This window comes from Chelonoidis abingdonii, chromosome 5, assembly GCF_003597395.2.
Source record: "Chelonoidis abingdonii isolate Lonesome George chromosome 5, CheloAbing_2.0, whole genome shotgun sequence".
NCBI lineage: Eukaryota > Metazoa > Chordata > Testudines > Testudinidae > Chelonoidis > Chelonoidis abingdonii.
The window spans coordinates 3146567-3164850 of record NC_133773.1 but is presented as its reverse complement, the minus strand read 5'-3'; the positions used below and the strand labels follow the sequence as shown (position 1 = coordinate 3164850).

The 18284-nt window shown below is 46.3% G+C and overlaps 1 protein-coding gene across 1 annotated transcript in view; it reads right to left on the bottom strand.

The window, feature by feature from the left end:
* PRAG1 (PEAK1 related, kinase-activating pseudokinase 1) overlaps positions 1–18284 on the bottom strand; it is a 45086-nt gene that overhangs the window by 18931 nt on the left and 7871 nt on the right. Inside the window, exon 3 of the mRNA XM_032769471.2 lies at positions 16342–18167. Within this exon, the coding sequence (XP_032625362.1) occupies positions 16342–18167 (1826 nt within the window). The remainder of the gene's footprint in view (positions 1–16341; positions 18168–18284) is intronic.

Sequence of the window (18284 nt, the reverse complement as noted above, 5' to 3'; positions counted from 1 at the left end):
GCTCTGGACCAAGAAAAGCACTGTGCTAGCAGGTCAGTGCAGGGAGTCAACACAGACATGAACCAACTCCGACACGCACTGTGTGTGTGGGAGGGATAGCTCAGTGGTTTGAGCATTGGCCTGCTAAACCCAGGGTTGTGAGTTCAATCCTTGAGGAGGCCACTTATGGATCTGGGGCAAAAATTGGTCCTGCTAGTAAAAGCAGGGGGGCTAGACTTTGGTGACCTTTCGAGGTCCCTTCCAGTTCTAGGAGATAGGTATATCTCCAATTATTACCTATTATCTGTGCTCCAGAACACAGAAACCGATACAACAAACAACACCCTCACTCTGGTCTGCCACTCCTTTCACCAGCTAAAACCAAGTCTGGGCTCCACGACCACATTGCATCACAGCTGGCTAAGCCCTGGCAGTGTCTCTAAGGTGAGTGCCAGTCCACACTCAGAGTTCAAGTACTGGATAGACAGAGCAGATGGCAGGAGTCTGGACCTTAAACCTGGCATTTGCCTTTCACAATGTTTTTGATGTGCAAGTCAAGAAATGATAGTATCTAATGCATTTAATCCAGAGATCTCAAGGCACCTTACAAAGGAGGTGACTATCGTTAACCCCATTCTACAAACTGAGACACTGAGCTAAAACACGGTCTGTTGCTGATTCCATATTTCCATAACTGTGACAGGCTCTTGGGTCTGGCTCTGAAAGCAGCCACAGTACTGATACTACTTAGCAGGAAGTAGAGTCTTCTCACCTATTTTGAGACAAAGGAAATACTGCACAGAAAATGAAAGCATGAAAAAGATGAAGACTTAAAAAAAAGTATTTTAAAGTAAGTTCCATTATTTTCTAGAAACATAGATGCGTTGTTTACAGCATGCCAAAGTTATAGTTTAGATGAATAATTTGTAGTAAGTCATAAACTATTATCTATTAACTTTTGTTTAAGATAAGCAACACCCATGTCTCTTCCACATTTTTTTCCCTGGCAAATAACTACTTCCCTTGAAAGTTGGTCATTTTACAATGGTACAAACGCATCTGGCTCTGTTACAGTTCATACTTTCTGACTGTATCCAGACACACTGGTGCAGAAGGTTAGATTATTTGTAAGTAATTGTCAAATGAAATTAAAATTAAAAATTAATATGTAATTGTTTGATAAAATTCAATAGAATATTTCTTAAAATCAAAATAGGATAACAAGTCATTTACAAAAGGAGAACTGATTTCCATGGTGCCTGTGTCTGACTAGTTAAAATCCCCTAGTCTACCTTTCCTCCTCGGAAAGCTGAATAGCTATTAAGAAACCCACAACAAAAAACAGATGTTTTCCTACCACCCTGAAACAGCCTAGTCCCATAGAATTTCTCTTCTGCATTGTATCAATGAGGCACTCTGAGGGAATGCAGGGACTGTTTTTTATATGGTTACTTTTTCTTTAGAAAAACTCTGAGCACAAGAAATGCTGTAAGCTGTCTAATTTTGTCATGCTTTTTAGAGAAGGAAAGGGAGAGAGGGAATGCTTACTACGATCTTCTAGCTTTGCTGACAGGGAAATTAAAGAAAAGGACAGGAAGAAACCATTGTCAGACGTCTCCTTTTGTAGGAGCATGCTTGGCCTAAAAATATTAATGGGAAGTTAAGAGCTGAGTTCACCCTGGGCGTAATTCCTCTGAACACAATGGCTATATGTCCAGGATGAATTTGGCACATACAGTTTGTCATGGCACTAGGCTTCTTCTAGACAATTTATGAAACTTCAGGGGTACCTTATAATTCACAATTAATATTTACACTTAAAATTTAAGTTCATTTACAATAAAACATGTAAAAATATCCACATACACAATAAGTGTATTTTTACATTCACTGTAAAATACCCCCTTCCCATACCTAGCAAAACTTAGCTGGGTGTTTCCATCAACAGCATGATACTCAGGCACAACCATGAATCAACCTGTTTGGAAGTCTAAGTGATATTTTGGAAAAGATCCAAAGGCAAAAAATTTTGAAGTGTAAAATTAGACTGAATTTCTCAATTTGTATAGAAGATAAATAAACGTCTTATTGTAACACAACCATGCTTTTAAAACCAAATTTGAAAACAAAGCTATTTAAAATCCTTCCTTAGATTTCTTTCAGTCAACAAAACCAAAATATGCAAAGATATCTTACCATCCTGGTACAGAATATGAGATTATGAGATCAAACTTTGTTCAGCAGGGTCCAACGTCCTTGCTTACAGCCACACCTATTCCTTCAGCACACGACAGTCACACAACAGAGTGTTCTGAGCCACCATTTTGGAACGGAGTGATCCTGTTGCAAAGGCAGATGCATTCACATGACCCAGCATTGCGGTGAAGTCAGATGTACAGAGAGCTTTCTGTTTCCTCCCGGTACCTCGGTGACTTATGTAAAATGCACTTCCTGAGTAGGCACAAAACTGAAATAGAAATTGCTGCTTCCTACATGGCATGCAACTCTCAGTCTCAGATGTGACTACTAGGGCAGCGAATTATCTGCAATATGGTCTAGATGTCTCTGCTCCACATCCCCCTCTTCTGTAACCAGGGTTTGAAGAACAGCTCACCAGGCCAGCAGGGTCAGAGCGAAATAATGAAGGCTTATACAGACTATTGCAGAAAAACATAGGCCAAATCCCTTCACTCAGACACAATTTCCATTGAAGTTTTGCCCAGTTGAACTGGTGTGAACACTCCCTGCTCTTTTAGGATATGTTCATGACACACACACACAACCACAAGGGTGCCTGTTGCAGTTCCCTGGGTGCTATTCCCACGGAAGGAAAATGATGTCGACCATAGTTAATATCCACGGAAGGAACAATTACAACCATCCAGTGTGTCTCACCATAGCACAGCCAACAGAACGTCACCCAGGGCTACATCAGATTTACAAAGTGATTTAGCTGCACAACTGATACTTTCAGCACCTAAATCCAAAACTTAGATCCTCAAAATCCCAGCTCAGCTGCTGCCTAATCCTGTAGGTGCTTAAGTTTCTGCCAATAAAGTCCCTGCGGTACCCAAAAAATCTGCCTCTGGGCATGTGCACAACTGTCTTGGTCCTGATGACCATGCACCTATCTCACCCCAAGCCCCAGTGGGATCCTCAAATGAGGTGTCCCCCACATCTATCTTACCAGTGGGGCTGCTCTGGCAGGAGTGTTCTGAGGCCACCCAGCAGTTCAGGCCTCGTACAAAATGAAGGAGTCTCCCCCTCGTCCCTCGTTTATAACTTTTAGCCCCCGGGTTGAGCGATTTCCCCCTCTGCCACATCTCCCACCTCTCAGGAGTGTCCTAACCCGGATGAGGCATTCCAGGGCAGGTGTCTTTCAATCGCTCTCCTTGAAATCATTCCACTGTGTATAAATAACGATTCACTGCGCCAGTGGAAGGGAGAGCATGGCTGTCACCCATTGATTGTGGCACTCGCCGGGGAGGTGAGAGACCCACGTTCAAGTACCTGTTCCAAAGGCTATTTCTTTATACATACATACATCTATCGACAGGATAGATGAAGAGAGTCATAACCCAGTGTCAGGGCACACTCCTGAGAGCTGGGCAATGAGGGATCACAACCATGCCCCACGTCAGGAAGAGGTGGGAATTGTACCCCTGTCTCATCTGACTGAGTGCTCCAACCACAGGGCTACAGGGTATACGGGCACCGTCTCTTCAAGAAAGGGTTTAGGTGTGGCGCCTAATATTAGGACTAAGGGTTTCATCGCTGTGAATCCCAGGCAGAGACGCGTGCCTGCCTCTGACCTAGACTTAGGGCCATACCCCTCTCCTTGGCATCTCCCATTGCTTGGTTTAGGCAGCTCCCCAGTCGGCTTGTTGGCTTTTGGGGATCCCATTATCAGGTGCCAAATGAGTTCCAGTGAGGGGTGGTAGGTGACAATTAGGGGCATGTGATCAGATGAGGTTTTATTTCTGTATTGAAGCAGGTTCTTTCAGGGCATTTGAGAGGCCCATTCCATGATGCGATTTACTTCCCCAATGGAATGTCCTTGTTTGTTAAAAGCGGTTTTGAGTGCGTTAAGGTGTGTATCCCAGACTCGCTCCTTGGAGCATGTTCTGTGGTATCTGAGTGCCTGGCTGTAGGTAACAGATTTCTTGGTGTGTTTGGGATGGTTACTGGATCTGTGAAGGTAGTGGTGATCCATGGGTTTCTTGTGTATTGTGTCTGTAGGATTCCATTGCTGAAGCTGACCGTGGTGTCTAGGAAGTTGATGCTAGAGTGGGAATGCTCCACAGAGAGTTTAATGGACGGTTGGTGTTTGCTGAAGCTGTGGTGGAACTCTATGAGGGAGTTTAAGTCATCCATCCAGAGGATGAAAATATCATCAGTTTCGTGGTGCGTCTGTCCAGACATTCTTCTTCCAGGCAGCCCATGAAGAGGTTGCCATACTGGGGAGCCGTCCCAGCACCCAAAGCTGTTCCCATGGTTTGCACAAAGTGGTTGTTGAATGTAAAATTGCTGTGAGTGAAGATGAAATGGATGAATCTGGCGATGTGTTTGGGGTGGATCTCAGAGGGTTGTCCATTGTCCTGTAAATATTAGAGTCCGGCAGCTATGCCATCACTGTGAGGGCTGTTGGTATATAGAGGAGTGACATCCATGATGGCAAGGACGGTGTTCTGAGGGAGGCAGTTAATGTTGTGGAGGAAGTCGGTTATGCCCTGGAGGAATCTGGCCCTTTGGGTGGTCAGTGGTTTGAGGGTGGTTTCTCCGAGTCCCAGTACTCCTTCTGTAAGAGTGCCGCAGCCAGATACAATGGGTCTGCTTGGGTTCCTTACTTGGTGTATCCTGGGAAGCACATGTGGATGTTGCGGCTCCAATTGTGGGTAAGGCGAGCTGCTTAAGTCCAACACCCTGGTCTGAGCTTGGGGGCTCACCTAAGCTGCCACGTCCACACTGCTATTTTTAGCACACTAGCTCAAGGTGAGCTAGCACAAGTCTGTCTACCGGCGCTGGGAATCACACTTCCCAGCTGCAGCATAGGCACTCCCTATGGGTTTTGCACTGGTTTATTTAATCTGGTTTCAGAACCCAGCTTTAGTGAAACAGGTGCAGCTTTGAATATAGAGAAGGCCTCAGTTAGTGGCCTGCAATGTTAACATGACAGAAGGACACATTGCTTATAGTAAGAGACAAATCCTTTTTGGTCTCTGTTTCTTCAACTTGTGGATATTTACTTTACCCCAAAGGGGATTTTGCAGGACTTTTTTCTTAAATAGCTACTTTAAAGATCGGACTAGAGTGATCAAGACAATATTGATAAATAACAGAGTAAGAAATGGAAAGAAAGAAGAAAACAAAATCTCAGGACAAACCTGGTAGATATTTGTGCAAGGCATTCTTTTGAAAGAGCTGTGCACAACAAAGGGGAGAAGCAACCCGAATAAATTTGCCAGCACTATTACTCCAGTACAGACCAGCACAGCGGTGGTGCAATTATTACATGAAAGGGAGCATTGTGCTGGGGAATGTTTGTCCACCTTGAAACATTCATACTTATTAACTTCCACCCCCTTAGCTGCTGCAGCTGCTGCTTTCCGTTTCGGTCAAGGTGTGCAAACCACTAAAAATCCATCAACCCACAATAGATAAGGCAAAGAATTTTGCAATCTTTTTCTTCTAATATTGCAGTTTCACACATGTAGCCCAGAATGCAGGCACAGTGCAAATGTCAAGAGACAGGAGCACACTCGAATACAGGGCTGTCTGCAGTTCTGGGGTAAGCCGCTGGGGGCCTGCTCCCCAGAGCAGGTAGACAGACATGCCTTAGCTCTACACGAGCTAGCATGCTAAAAATCACACTGTGGCATGGGTGATAGCTCAGGCTACCACCTGAATACATACCAAGAGAGTTGGGTGAGTGTGTGTCAGACAGCTAGACCCGAGTCCTCGCCTGTGCTGCCACAGCAACACTGCTATTTTAAGCCCATTAGCTCAACCTGAGCTACTGCATCTTAGTTTACCCACCCCCTGCTGCTCTGTAGACGCACTCTTGGAGACAAAAGGAGCTGATCACAACTCTCGGGAATGGGACATGCAAGTGTTAAAGTATTTATACTTTAGTCCTAAATTCTCTCCTTCTGCATAAATAGTCACACACAGCAAAAAAAGGTACAACAACTTGCACTGCACTTTCCTTCTGTTTGGAAGGGATTTCTTGTAGTGTGGAAGAAGATAAGAGGCGCACTAAGTGTATGGAACATGAAGATCTAAGACACTTGCAAAACCTAGAAATATTGCAAAAATTAAATCCATCTGCTTTCCAAAGGATGCAAAAACCACCACTCCCCAATGAGGCCAAAAATTAGCAATTTCAAGCCACGCTACTTTTTAAGTGGCAAAAAAGAATGGGAAACTTGAAGAAAAAAAGACAGAAGGGCATAGCCTTCATTTCCAAAGAAGTCATCTTTCCCAAATGACCTGTCTGATAAATCACAGATTTAAAAAATAATCCTCTGGCAGAAACACGCACATGAAATCCCAAACTGAAATCAAAAGAGGAATCCAGAGAGTGGTTTAAAACAGTTTTAACCTAATTGCTACCTCAACTCTGCAAAGGCAGTTAGCTCTCCGTAACGGAGTGCAGTGCTCCCTTCTGGTTTGTTCTGTTGCTGTTCCTTTCTTCTGACAGACTGCACTGCAATACTGAGGCTCAGTTTTTAAAAGGGTCATGGCTTTAGGTGCAGCACATAAGAAATAATTGTTCGCCATCCCCAACAGGCTATTTTTTAGTGCTGTCTGCAGCACTCTGCTGTAATGCAGAACTGAACTGCAAAGGCCCATCTGTTCAGCATAATACAAAGCCTCCAAGCTGGGAAGGGGCTCGATGGTTACATTGTATAGTGCTATTGAGTCATATGCTTTAATATAACTGCTTGACAGTTCAGAATCATAAAACCTATACATATGTAATCTACGAAGCCAGGGAATGATTTTATTTTTCCATTTGCAGACAACTGAATTCAAGTTAAATGCAGACACTGTTACCAGTGAATACATTTTTCATGACTGCTTCTTCATCCGAGGGCTTGTCTACACCACACAGCTTTAGCCACAGTGCTGTGTTGACATAGCCTTGTCACTGAAAGTCAGCTTGTGCAAACATTCTTTGTCGGCACTTTTGCCGACAAAATACTTCCACCCCCCACGAGCGGCATTCAGTTTGTCGGCAGGAAAGCACAAAGCCATGTACACACTGCCACTTGCTGCGGCAAAACTTTTGTCTTTCGGGGGAGGAGGGCTTTTTTAAGCACCGGTGAAAGACAAACATTTTGTTGACAACTTGGCAGTGTAGACAAAGCCTCAGAGTCAATATAAGATGCAACAATATTTTAGGAAACATCTCCAATTTGACTATTACAAAATAAAACTCAAGCACAAGCCTGACAACAATATTAAAACTGGGTTAAACTGGCAAGAAAATGCCATAAAATTCAGAGGTCTCACTGGTTATGTAAACTTAACCTACCTTATTGTAACTAGGAATGACAATAATGGAGCTATACTGTTAAAACACATGGCTGTCTCATATCTGGGGTTTGATTTCAAAAGGAACACCCGACTTTAACATTTAACTTTTTACTGAGTTCTATTATTAATTATATCTTATGCATCTCTGATGCTTAGTCCATAGCACAAACAACAATGATCCTACCTACAAGTGCATACAGGGACCAATCATGTTCAGCATGTTCCAGAAACCTGGTCAAATCATTATAAATCTTCGTGGCTTGGAGCAGCTATAATGATTTTCAGGCCGTGTTTGTGGAGGGGAATAGAGTGCACATTTGTGCGGGCACCATCTTTGCAGATGGGTCCTGCTCTCCTCCCATTCACTCTCCAGGAATCGTATGTTATGGGGTGCCCCTGGTTTCCGGCACGGTGGAAAAGCATGAGGTTATCATTGTCCTGGGGCAGCCGGGACGAGGGTATGTGAACAAACTCCCTCCACTTGCACAAGAACGGACATTTGAAAACAGGCTTTAAAACAGAGAATTACAAGTCTGCAGAAACCCCTTTCTAACACGGTGCTGATCACGGCTTGTGCTTGACTACATTCGTAGCATTAGCACTTTGAGCCGCAACTCAGCAGTACCCAGCGCTCAGCCTAGTTGTCAGCAATGCATGGTCTCTTTAGTGTAAATCATGGGGGAAGTGAAATTTGTATTCTCATCAGACGCATCATTCTTGTATTAACACCACGCTATAGCACTGCTCTGGAAGCCATGGACATGCCTCGTTACCCAGCTCTTACAGAGGGCACGGAAGTAGAGTAGCTATTCAAACTAGGGGCTGGTCTACGCTACGGGGGAGGGGGGGATCGATCTAAGATACGCAACTTCAGCTACGTGAATAGTGTAGCTGAAGTCAAAGTATCTTAGATCGACTTACCTACCGTCCTCATGGCACGGGATCGACGTCCATGGCTCCCCTTGTCGACTCCGCTGCCGCCGTTCGCGTTGGTGGAGTTCCGGAGTCAACACGAGTGCGTTTGGGGATCGATATATCGCGTCAAGATGAGAAGTGATATATCGATCCCTGAGAAATCGATTGCTACCCGCCGATATGGCCGGTAGTGAAGACGTACCCTAAGTCTGAGAGACAAAAACAGGGTGGCCCCATGTATCCCTTCTTTGCTGATTCCTAGTAGCCCAAGCCAATAAAGGATGCATCTTTGTCCGGCATGCCAAGCAATAATTACGTGAAGAATCACACACAGAGATACCAACATATGATTTTCTATCGCACACAAAATGTTGTGGGATGCTGAGCCTGAGAAGCGAGCTCTGTCCTGTGTCTGAGTTGTGCTTTCCTTTCTTGCACATGCCTGGCCACCATAGACACGAACGGAAGTAAAGTCAGACAATCGCTATTTCAATATGAGACTATTTTTAAAAGTAAGTATGTTTCCTGTTTCCATTTATTCTGATCTACATTTGACACTACCCCAGCCCCCACTAACAATCATCATTTTCCTTTAAACAAAAACCAAGATACTACTTGGATTTCTCCCCGCATCCAATCCTCTACCCGCAAACACACCATATACACTGGTTTGCACTCTAACTCGACCCACAAACACGCACACAGGGGCCGACTCTGCCAAGAGCTTATTTTTATGGGACAAATTCTCCAGTGTCCCAAATCCCCATCAAGTGACTAAGGGTTAATGGTCATCTTTATGACCAGTACATATGGATTCTTCTTTGTATTTTTGTAGGGTCTCCATCCATCTAGTGACACCACATCCACAGAGACTACTGCAAGTCAGCTATTTCACTGTCCTAGAACAACACGGATTCCCCTTTGTCCCGTCACGTCAGCAAGTGTCCCGGCAAAAAGAATCTGACGACACATCCACAGCGTCAGAAGCGTTCCTGGTTTTGTCTTAACCACATGCTGAAATGCACGTTTAACTGCCTCATTCTGCATCTGTGACACTCCGTGGCAAATCTTCCAGTGACTTCAGCAGAGCTGGGCAAAGTCCTAAATGCTTTGCTGAGCTCACCTCTGAAGCCACCTTGCCCCCTGAAACACTCTCCAGCGCATGAGATGTGCTTCCAGGTCGACATCTGCGTGTTCTGTAGATGTATTTTGTTCTCTGCTTTCCTCACTATTATACATTTCCAGTACTTTAGTTAAGGCTGTCCTAAAGGCAACTGTAAAATGGGCTATATATCTTAAGACTGCTTTAATGACCCTGGTTACTGTTCATGCATTTACAGTGTCCTAGCAATATGAAGTTAAAAATAAAGTTGAGTTCTACCATTCGTCCTTCTGACTTGAATAGACTTTGTATTTCTAAAAAAATTAAACAAAAAGGAAATGATAAAGAAAAGTGATTGCAGCCAGAATAATTATTTCAGCCACTTGATCCACTCACACAAACCCAAATGGCAGAAGCTGGCCCTGTGGGGGTTTTTAAATAGATGATAAAATTCTGAACGCTAACATTAGACACTCATGTAAAATCATATACCAATTCATAAAAACCAGATCTAGTGTGATCATCCATTTGGCAAACATTTCCAGTTAGAAACAAATCCGATCGCTCTGCATTTTAAGCTTTTTCTTGGTGATTCTGTTTCTACCATCATCACTTTGTACCTCTCTCTCCTTTTTTCGTGGTAAGACACTAAAGCCTCTGTCAAAAGCTACAATCCTCAAACAGGCAGCATTTGTGTGCCCTGATCTCATTTATCTGGTCTGTTTTACAGCACAGACTAACAGCAGCATTTGTCGAGCCATGCTCGTCTACTACATAGACCGTTCACTTTCAAAATAGAAGTCATGTATTTATTAGAATATATTATGAAGATGTATTAATTATGTTGGAAACAATTAGAGACCTAATGCCAAAAACAACCTTAACCTAGAGATTTGTTAATGGCTTATAAAAAAAAGATTAAAGAGTTAAACGTTTTAAGGCCAGAAGGGACCATGATGATCATCTGGTCTGACCCTGGTGCATAACACAGGCCAGAGAATTTCACCCAGGGATTCCTGCCTCAGTCCCAATAATGTGAATGAAACAGTGCCTATCTTTTAGAACGAGCTGTCCAATGATGATCTAAAGACTCCAAGCAATGGAGAATCCACCACATTGCTTTGTAAACTGTTACAATCGCTAGTTAATGTGAAACAGACTAAAAATCTCTTCCCCTTTCAATCCCTTTTCTTGTGACGTCATAACTCAGCTAGTTCTTCAGTTTTCCACAGAGTTCCAGGAGAGACAAGAGCTAACCGTCTACTTTTAAAACAAGCAGTACTGCTCCCCCGTAAACATACACAAGAGGTCCAGGAGGGGCCCTTGGGGGGGAAGGGATAGCTCAGTGGTTTGAGCATTGGCCTGCTAAAACACCAGGATGTGAGTTCAATCCTTGAAGGAGCCATTTAGCGAACTGGGGTAAAAATCTGCCTGGGGATTAGTCCTGCTTTGAGCAGGGAGTTGGACTAGATATCTCCTGAGGTCCCTTCCAACCCTGACATTCTATGACTTTCTGTATATATCCAAAAAACACAAAGAAGGGGCACAACCCCATTATCTAAAACCTTCTGTAAATGCGCTTGCAGCTACCTTGGAGATAACTCTCATTCCAGACCAGAACCTCATTTGCACTTTGAAACTACTGCAAAGGTGGCTTTTGTTGGTTTGTTTTTTAAACTGTTATAGCTGAAGTTGAACAACTGCAACACATTACATGTTTGGTCTTTGTTTCTCAGCTTCGAAATTAGTATGAAAATATATTCTAGATAGCTTTAAAATAAGTAATTAAGTGTCATTAGAAAAGCCAGTCAAATAGGTTTCATTTTCCTGCACAAAACCCCATGTGTGCAGTAAAGCACAAGACGTAAAAGGAATAAATTCAACTCTGGGAAGAGTGTGTGGGGCTTATCTTCAATATACAATGTCTCTGACCCTCTTTTCCTGCACTGTCGCATTGTCAGGGCCCATGGTTTATACCTGTCAAGTCTCAAGGTGACTCCTGCTTGAAGGCACCACAGAAGTTAATGGGAAATTCCTTTTACCTTGAAAAGTCAGATATCGTCAAAGGACCATTCTTCCTTTTTATGCCTTCATATTTATCTCTCATCCCTCCCCATTACTTTCCCCACACTTTGATAGATGTGCAAAGCTCCTTTCATCAAGGTACAGTTTAATGCAACCATTTTCAAGCAGTTCCCAAAGAAAAGCTGTTTCCCCATTTGGTTCTATGACGTGCTCTGTCTTCCATTAGCCTAACTACTGAGTGTGACAGCTTGCTAGTCTCCCATGCCAACTTCTGTTTGGTTTCTAGTGTGTAGCAAAGATCTGTTTACTATTATAACTAGACATTTAAATGAGCAAGAAATATTAAGGCCCAGATTCTCCTCTACACTGAGTCTGCCTTACACAGCTCTGCTAGCACAAAATGGCCCTAAACCATTTTAGTACGCCATGGGAGGATCAATCCAATGTGGGAGGACCCTTTAGTGCCACAGAGCTGGCACAATGGCTCCTCTGCCACCCTCCTCCCTCAGGCTGGCGTAAGGGGCGTGGCTGGTGGACAGCGGGCATGCTTGGTGCCTCCCTGCACACAGGCAATGCATGGCTGCTATAATGCCCCTGACAGCTAGCATAACTGAGAGCAGCCTAGACAGTCCCAAAGTATGCTAGCCTAGGGCCAGATCTGCACACAGACTACCCAGGATGAGGAGAGCATAAAGTTGGCTTAAAGTCACTTTTGCACACACCTCTCCCCTCCCAGGCTGCACTGAGTGTTCCTCAGCCACAGGTAAGAATCGAGCCTCACACCTCCACGCAAGTCTCAATGTCATGAAAGCCAAAGAAACGGATTTTCCCATCTTCCGTGACTAAGATTTGACTGTGTTCTGACCATTTCAATCAATAATATTTATTAAGGTTTCAAAATATATTAAGAATATAAATAGTTTGAATAACTATTGCTTGCAGTATTTGTCACAGATCAAGATGAGTAATAATATACCTCTACCTCGATATAACACTGTCCTCGGGAGCCAAAATATCTTACTGCGTTATAGGTGAAACCCCGTTATATTGAACTTGCTTTGATCCACCGAAGTCCGCCCGCCCCCCCAGAGCACTGCTTTACCGCGTTATATCTGAATTCGTGTTACATTGGGTCGCGTTATATGGGGGTAAAGGTGTATATACACCCACTCCGTACATACATCAGTGCACACATACAAATACGTACCGTGCATACACACAAAGAGGAGTACAGCATTTTGCGCATGAAACATGCTCAAAGAAGCAGAGGTTAAAAGGAAAACAAGGACTCTCGAAAGTACCCCAATCTTTGTGAATTTATGCAACTGGTGCAGCTGTGCCCTGATTGGGTAGCTTCTTGTGGTGGTTGCAGGAGGTTTGACAGCTGGGCAAGTCTGTGCTCTTTGGGTGATAAGCAGGTAGGTTTGGCAGCTTGGATCAAAGCATTTGCTAGTGAGACAAATTACTCAATGCCTACTGGCATCCAGGTACAAGTGGATACAGGGCTGGCTCCAGGCACCAGCTAAAGAAGCAGGTGCTTGGGGCGGCCAATACCAAGGGGTGGCCCTCTGGCCGCTATTGTTGTGGCAGGTCTGGGTCTTTGGCGGTAAGTCCCTCACTCCCTCTCAGAGCGAAGGACCAGCCGCCAAATTGCCACTGAAGAGTGGAGCAGCGTGATCGTGCTGCCGCGGGGCTTTTTTTTTTTTTTTTTTTTTTGCGCCGCTTGGGGTGTCAGAAAACCTGGAGCCGGCCCTGAGTGGATAGAACCAAGGACTGATTGAATGCTTGTCTAGGACCCGAGATACAGGAGTCATGCAATAAGGATGTCAGAATCACAATATTTTTAAGTACTTTCTGGCCCTCAAAGATGTGAAGAAAAGCTTTAAAGGTGACTTACGAGTAACAATTGCAGTAACCTCTGCCTGAGTGTGCAGAGAGCCTGAGACAATACCTCCATGAGCAGGGAGCTGTCTCCTGCCTCCAGAGGGCTGTTAACTCCAACCCCCACCCAGCAGGAGGGGAAGAACGCAGCAGGCTTGACCTCCCCATCCAAGCAGATGCCCCAGTAGTTGGGATGTTAGAACTGAGGGGCCCTCCTGCCACCACTGCTGCCATCCATGCTGCTCACAGGAGGGAGAGGCCCACCCTGGACGCTGCTTCTGCCTGGGAAAAGGGACTCCATGCTTCTGCCTCTCCGGCCGTGGGAGGGAGCACCTTGCCACTCCAAATGGTCAGTGGGGCCACAATGGAGGGGCAGGGCTGGGAGTGCTGATGGTTTCGAGGGACGCAGATTGCTTTCATCCGGCCCTGCTAGGGACTTCTGTTTCTCTCTCCTAGAAGCCATTTCCTGTATGAATTCCAGCATGCTCAAGTGAGAGTCAGGGAGGTCCTAAACTGTCCTTTCCCAATAGCAACCAGCCACCACAACCGTCTCTGCTTCTTAGGTCTGAACAAGAACAAATCTCAATCACAAACCACAGTTCAATGCAAGATACAGAGCGGGAACAGCCTTGAAAGGAAATTCATGGGCTCACAGCTAAAAATGTCTCAGCTGAGATCTTTAAATGTTCAAAACAAAGCATGAAAGTTCATTCTCTCCGTAGCCCCTTTCTTGCCTGTGCTTGCAACTTGGAGGTGCCCCAGTTCAGCAGACAGAGCGTTTGAAGTTGGCTTTGCTTGAGGGCCACGTAAGGTAGGTCTGTTCAGAAAAGCTGCCATGCCAGGAACACCCTCTTGTCCCTCAGCCTGGGATGAGTTTTAAAGCTTTTTGTTCTTTGTGTCATCGCCCCCCACACAAATGACAAATGTCATTTGTTCACTGTTAAACCATTTCAGAAAGCTCATTTCTTCTCTTAGTTACGCTGTAAGAAACCTTCGCAAACCCACGGAACTGGAGTCTGGCTCACAGCTTGTTCTCCGAGCCACAGGACACTCCCTGACTCCAGCCACTCTGTGAATCTATCATCTCGCATGCAGCCAGGCGGCTCAAACTTTACCACCCCCAGGCCAGTTTTCAGGCGTGGCGGTGACCCTCACGCACACCCACTGATCTAAGTGTTTACATGGCCGAGCACCTGGCCGGGAGAGCTTTCAGTCTGTGCAATCGTACTGAGAGAGCTGGCATTGCGCTGAGTTGTTTCAAGTTGCTCTGACAGGAAGTGCTGACAGCCCTGCAGGCTGAGCTCCTCCACAGACATTTATCCCCAGAACAAGTACAGGGAAGGCACAGGCAGCAGGCCTGCAAGCTTCCCCACTCTCCTTGGCCAATAAATATACCCTAACCATAACCTGGGAGGGCAGCTCAGCCTCCATGCACTTGCAATGCTCAGCTTCTCCATTAACACTCACTGGGGATGTCCAGGTATGGGTCTGGGTTTTGTGATGGGGCTACCTGGGCACTGAGACGGGACAGAGCCCACCAAATGCGTTTCCCAGGTCACCAGACAGCAACCAGGTATTAGTGCTTTAGTCGTTACTGACCTGGGCTGAATTCAAACCAGTGACTGGAAGAGGAAAGTCACTACCCCTCATTACTAGATCTCCCAACTGGATTTCAGTTTTGAGGGATACTCAGCTGCAGATAAAGAATTTAAGACATTTTGAAAGTGCCAGTTATATAATGGAAGCCTAGTGTGATTTAATGCTTAGCACAACTATATCCTTCCCAGGGGGACTGCTTTCACTCACTAGGTTTCTTTGGAGATAGATAGATAGATACACACACACAAAACCTATGTTAAAAAGAAATTTAAGGTTGCAAAGTCAAGCACTCAAAAGTTAGAATATGCCAGAATTAAGGTAGCTCGTGCAACCTTAATCCTCCCTTCTTGCGCGTATACATCATGATACAGTCTTCAGTTATGTGATCACATACTGCACCACCGAATTTCAAGTCCCTGTTTCACAACAGGGAGGTGCTAGAGCTTCTCAACCAGATGACTGCAATGCTTTTTTTTTTTTTTTTTTTTAAGCACACACAAAACAAGGTATTTTCCCCTAACTTTGCTCTTGGGAACGGCTGAACCATTTCAGCTGAAAATTTCCAAACAAATTCAACTGAGGCAGATGCCCAACCTGGGGCTCCGGAGCCACATGCGGCTCTTCAGAAGTTAATATGTGGCTCCTTGTACAGGCACCGACTCCGGGGCTGGAGCTCCAAGCGCCAACTTTCCAATGTGCTGGGGGGTGCTCACTGCTCATCCCCTGGTTCTGTCCACAGGTCCTGCCCCACTCCATCCCTTCACGCCCCCTCCCCTGAGCTGCCGTGCCCTCCCTCCTCCCCCCAGTCTCCTGCATGTCACAAAACAGCTGATTGGGAGGTGCAGGGAGGGAGGGGGAAGTGCTGATTGGCAGGGCTGCTGGTGGGTGGGAGGCACTGGGAGGTGGGGGGAGGGAGCTGCTGGGAGGGCTGCTGATGTATCACTGTGGCTCTTTGGCAATGCACATTGGTAAATTCTGGCTCCTCCTCAGGCTCAGGTTGGCCACCCCTGTTGTGACCTATCCCTGCAGCAGACACTTCTGCTGTGAGCATTTAGAACAGTGACTCTCAACTTGCAGCCCAATAAGCACACAGCTGTGGCCCATGTAACATCCACAGGGCCCTACAGGTAACGTTGGACGTGGCCCACATAACCCATTTTTGGCTTCATATAGGGTCCACAGTGGTAACTAGGTAGAGAACCACTGATTTAGAAAGTATCATTTGTGACTATCTACAGTATGTAAATTAGCCCATGCACGTGCACGCGCGCGCACACACACACACACACACACGTCTCTACCTGGGCTGTTTCTTTGGAGGTGGAGGTGGAGGTGCAAATTCCTCAGTTTCACTGCTGCCTTTAGGGAAATCAAACGCAAAAGATGCTGATTTGCTCATCCCAGTCTTCTTTTCCTGCCCAGAGCAGTCTTCCATGGGATGGGGACAAGCTGTTCCATTCTCCACTTCCCTGGCCTGTGTGCAGCTTAAAAAGCCCTGTTCTTCCTCCTCTTCCTCCTCTATCCGGCACTGCCTGCTCCATCCTGCACCGTAGTATTTATGCCTCCTCTCATAGGACGAGCCAGGAGGACCCCTGTGGGGCTCCTCGGCAGAGACCCTGTTACTATGAGAGCAGAGAGAAGGCGGTGTCCCCAAGGCGCTAGGAGCTGTACCATTACCGTCACAGAGTTCTGCCCCAGGAGGTTTGACTGACGGTCTGGGAGTCCCCTCGCTGCCAGGCGGGCTGCTCGTGCACATCTTTGGGGGAACAGCGGGACTCTCATTAACGATGCCCTTGCTGTGCATTTGCTGGTGAAACCTTGGACTGCTTTCACCCGAACCCGTCTCACTGCTGGCTTGAGAGCCCTCTCTGTGCCCAAAGGAAGGAGAAGGGATCGCAAAGTCTGGATGAGAGGTGGGGCTAGCGCAGGGCCATTGGACCCCAACAGCTGAGTCTGGGCTGCTCAGAAATATTGTCCTGTTATCCTCCTCTGTGTGCGCTGCCATAATGGTAATCTTTGCTGCTACCTGTGTGGCTGAGTCCTGGTACTCCCTTTCGCTGCTCAGGTACCGCACCCCATCTCTCCACAGGCTCTGGGCCTGCTCTGTGAGAGGGCTGCGGGCCGGCCCCTCTCTCTTTGTTTGCGCGCCAGAATGATTCAGCTGCGCCTTCTTTCTCTTGGTGCTCTCGGCATAAATGGGATCACTGCGCACAGGCTGTGTGTGAGGGGCACGCTGGGGTGCTGGGACGGTGCTCAGAGGGTTGCTCAAGTTTTCCCCGGGGTTGTCTCGGACGAGGCTCGATTGCTCAAGGAGAGGACTGTAATCATCCTCCTGGGGCAAAGCAAGGGGACTGCTGCTACTGCTGAACACACTGTCTGACAGGGTGGTAGTGCCAGAGATAAGTGCTAATGTTTTTCGCTCTGAACGTGTCTTATTTTGCAGAGAGTCCTGCAAACAGTGTTCCCTTTGGAAACGCCAGTCTAAGTTCAACAGCCTGCACTCATCTTCACAAAACTTGACTGCCCTCGTCTTTGCCCGTGGATTCACCGCAGCCTCTTGCTGCCCCCAGCACCTCGGGGCTGGCTTTTCACTGTCATGCCGTGCCACCTGGCTCTCTGGACACAGCGCGTCTGGTGGGACAGGACTCTCTCTACAATAGTCTGTGATCGAACAGTACTCCCCGCTCTCAGAGCCTGGAGAACAGCAGTTGTCACTGCTCTCTGAGGACAGCGTTGCTGTGCCATCTCTTTGTCGAAAGGCTGGACACCCAGCAGAGTCAGGGGGGGAATCAGGGCTTCGATCAGCAAAGATGGATGGTTGGTGGCAGAACCCTCTCTGTGGGCAGGCGAACTTCTCCTTGTTACGAAGCATAGCTCTGTCCTCCCATCCACCCATCTTGCCCTCCAACACCGAAGTGTTGAAGGGGATACTTTTTTCCCCTCTGCTTTCCAGGCCGGGCAGGCCCTCCCTGGAGCAGCCTTGGAGATACTGAGGCGCATAGTCATTTGGCGTATCATGAATGAAGGGCTTTTGCCCAGTACTGGTGCTGAAATGGTCCAGGCATGTCCTCTGAGCTTCTCCTGGCTTCACAGTGAGGTGGTTTTCAGAGGCCATTCTCCAGCCGACCTAAGTGGGCCAACGATAAACACACATGTTCAGGATATGCATTAAAAGAATGAAAAAGACAAATGCTGTTTTGTTGCCAACTCCCCTCAGGTGTGTGGTTTGTTCTGCTCCACACTT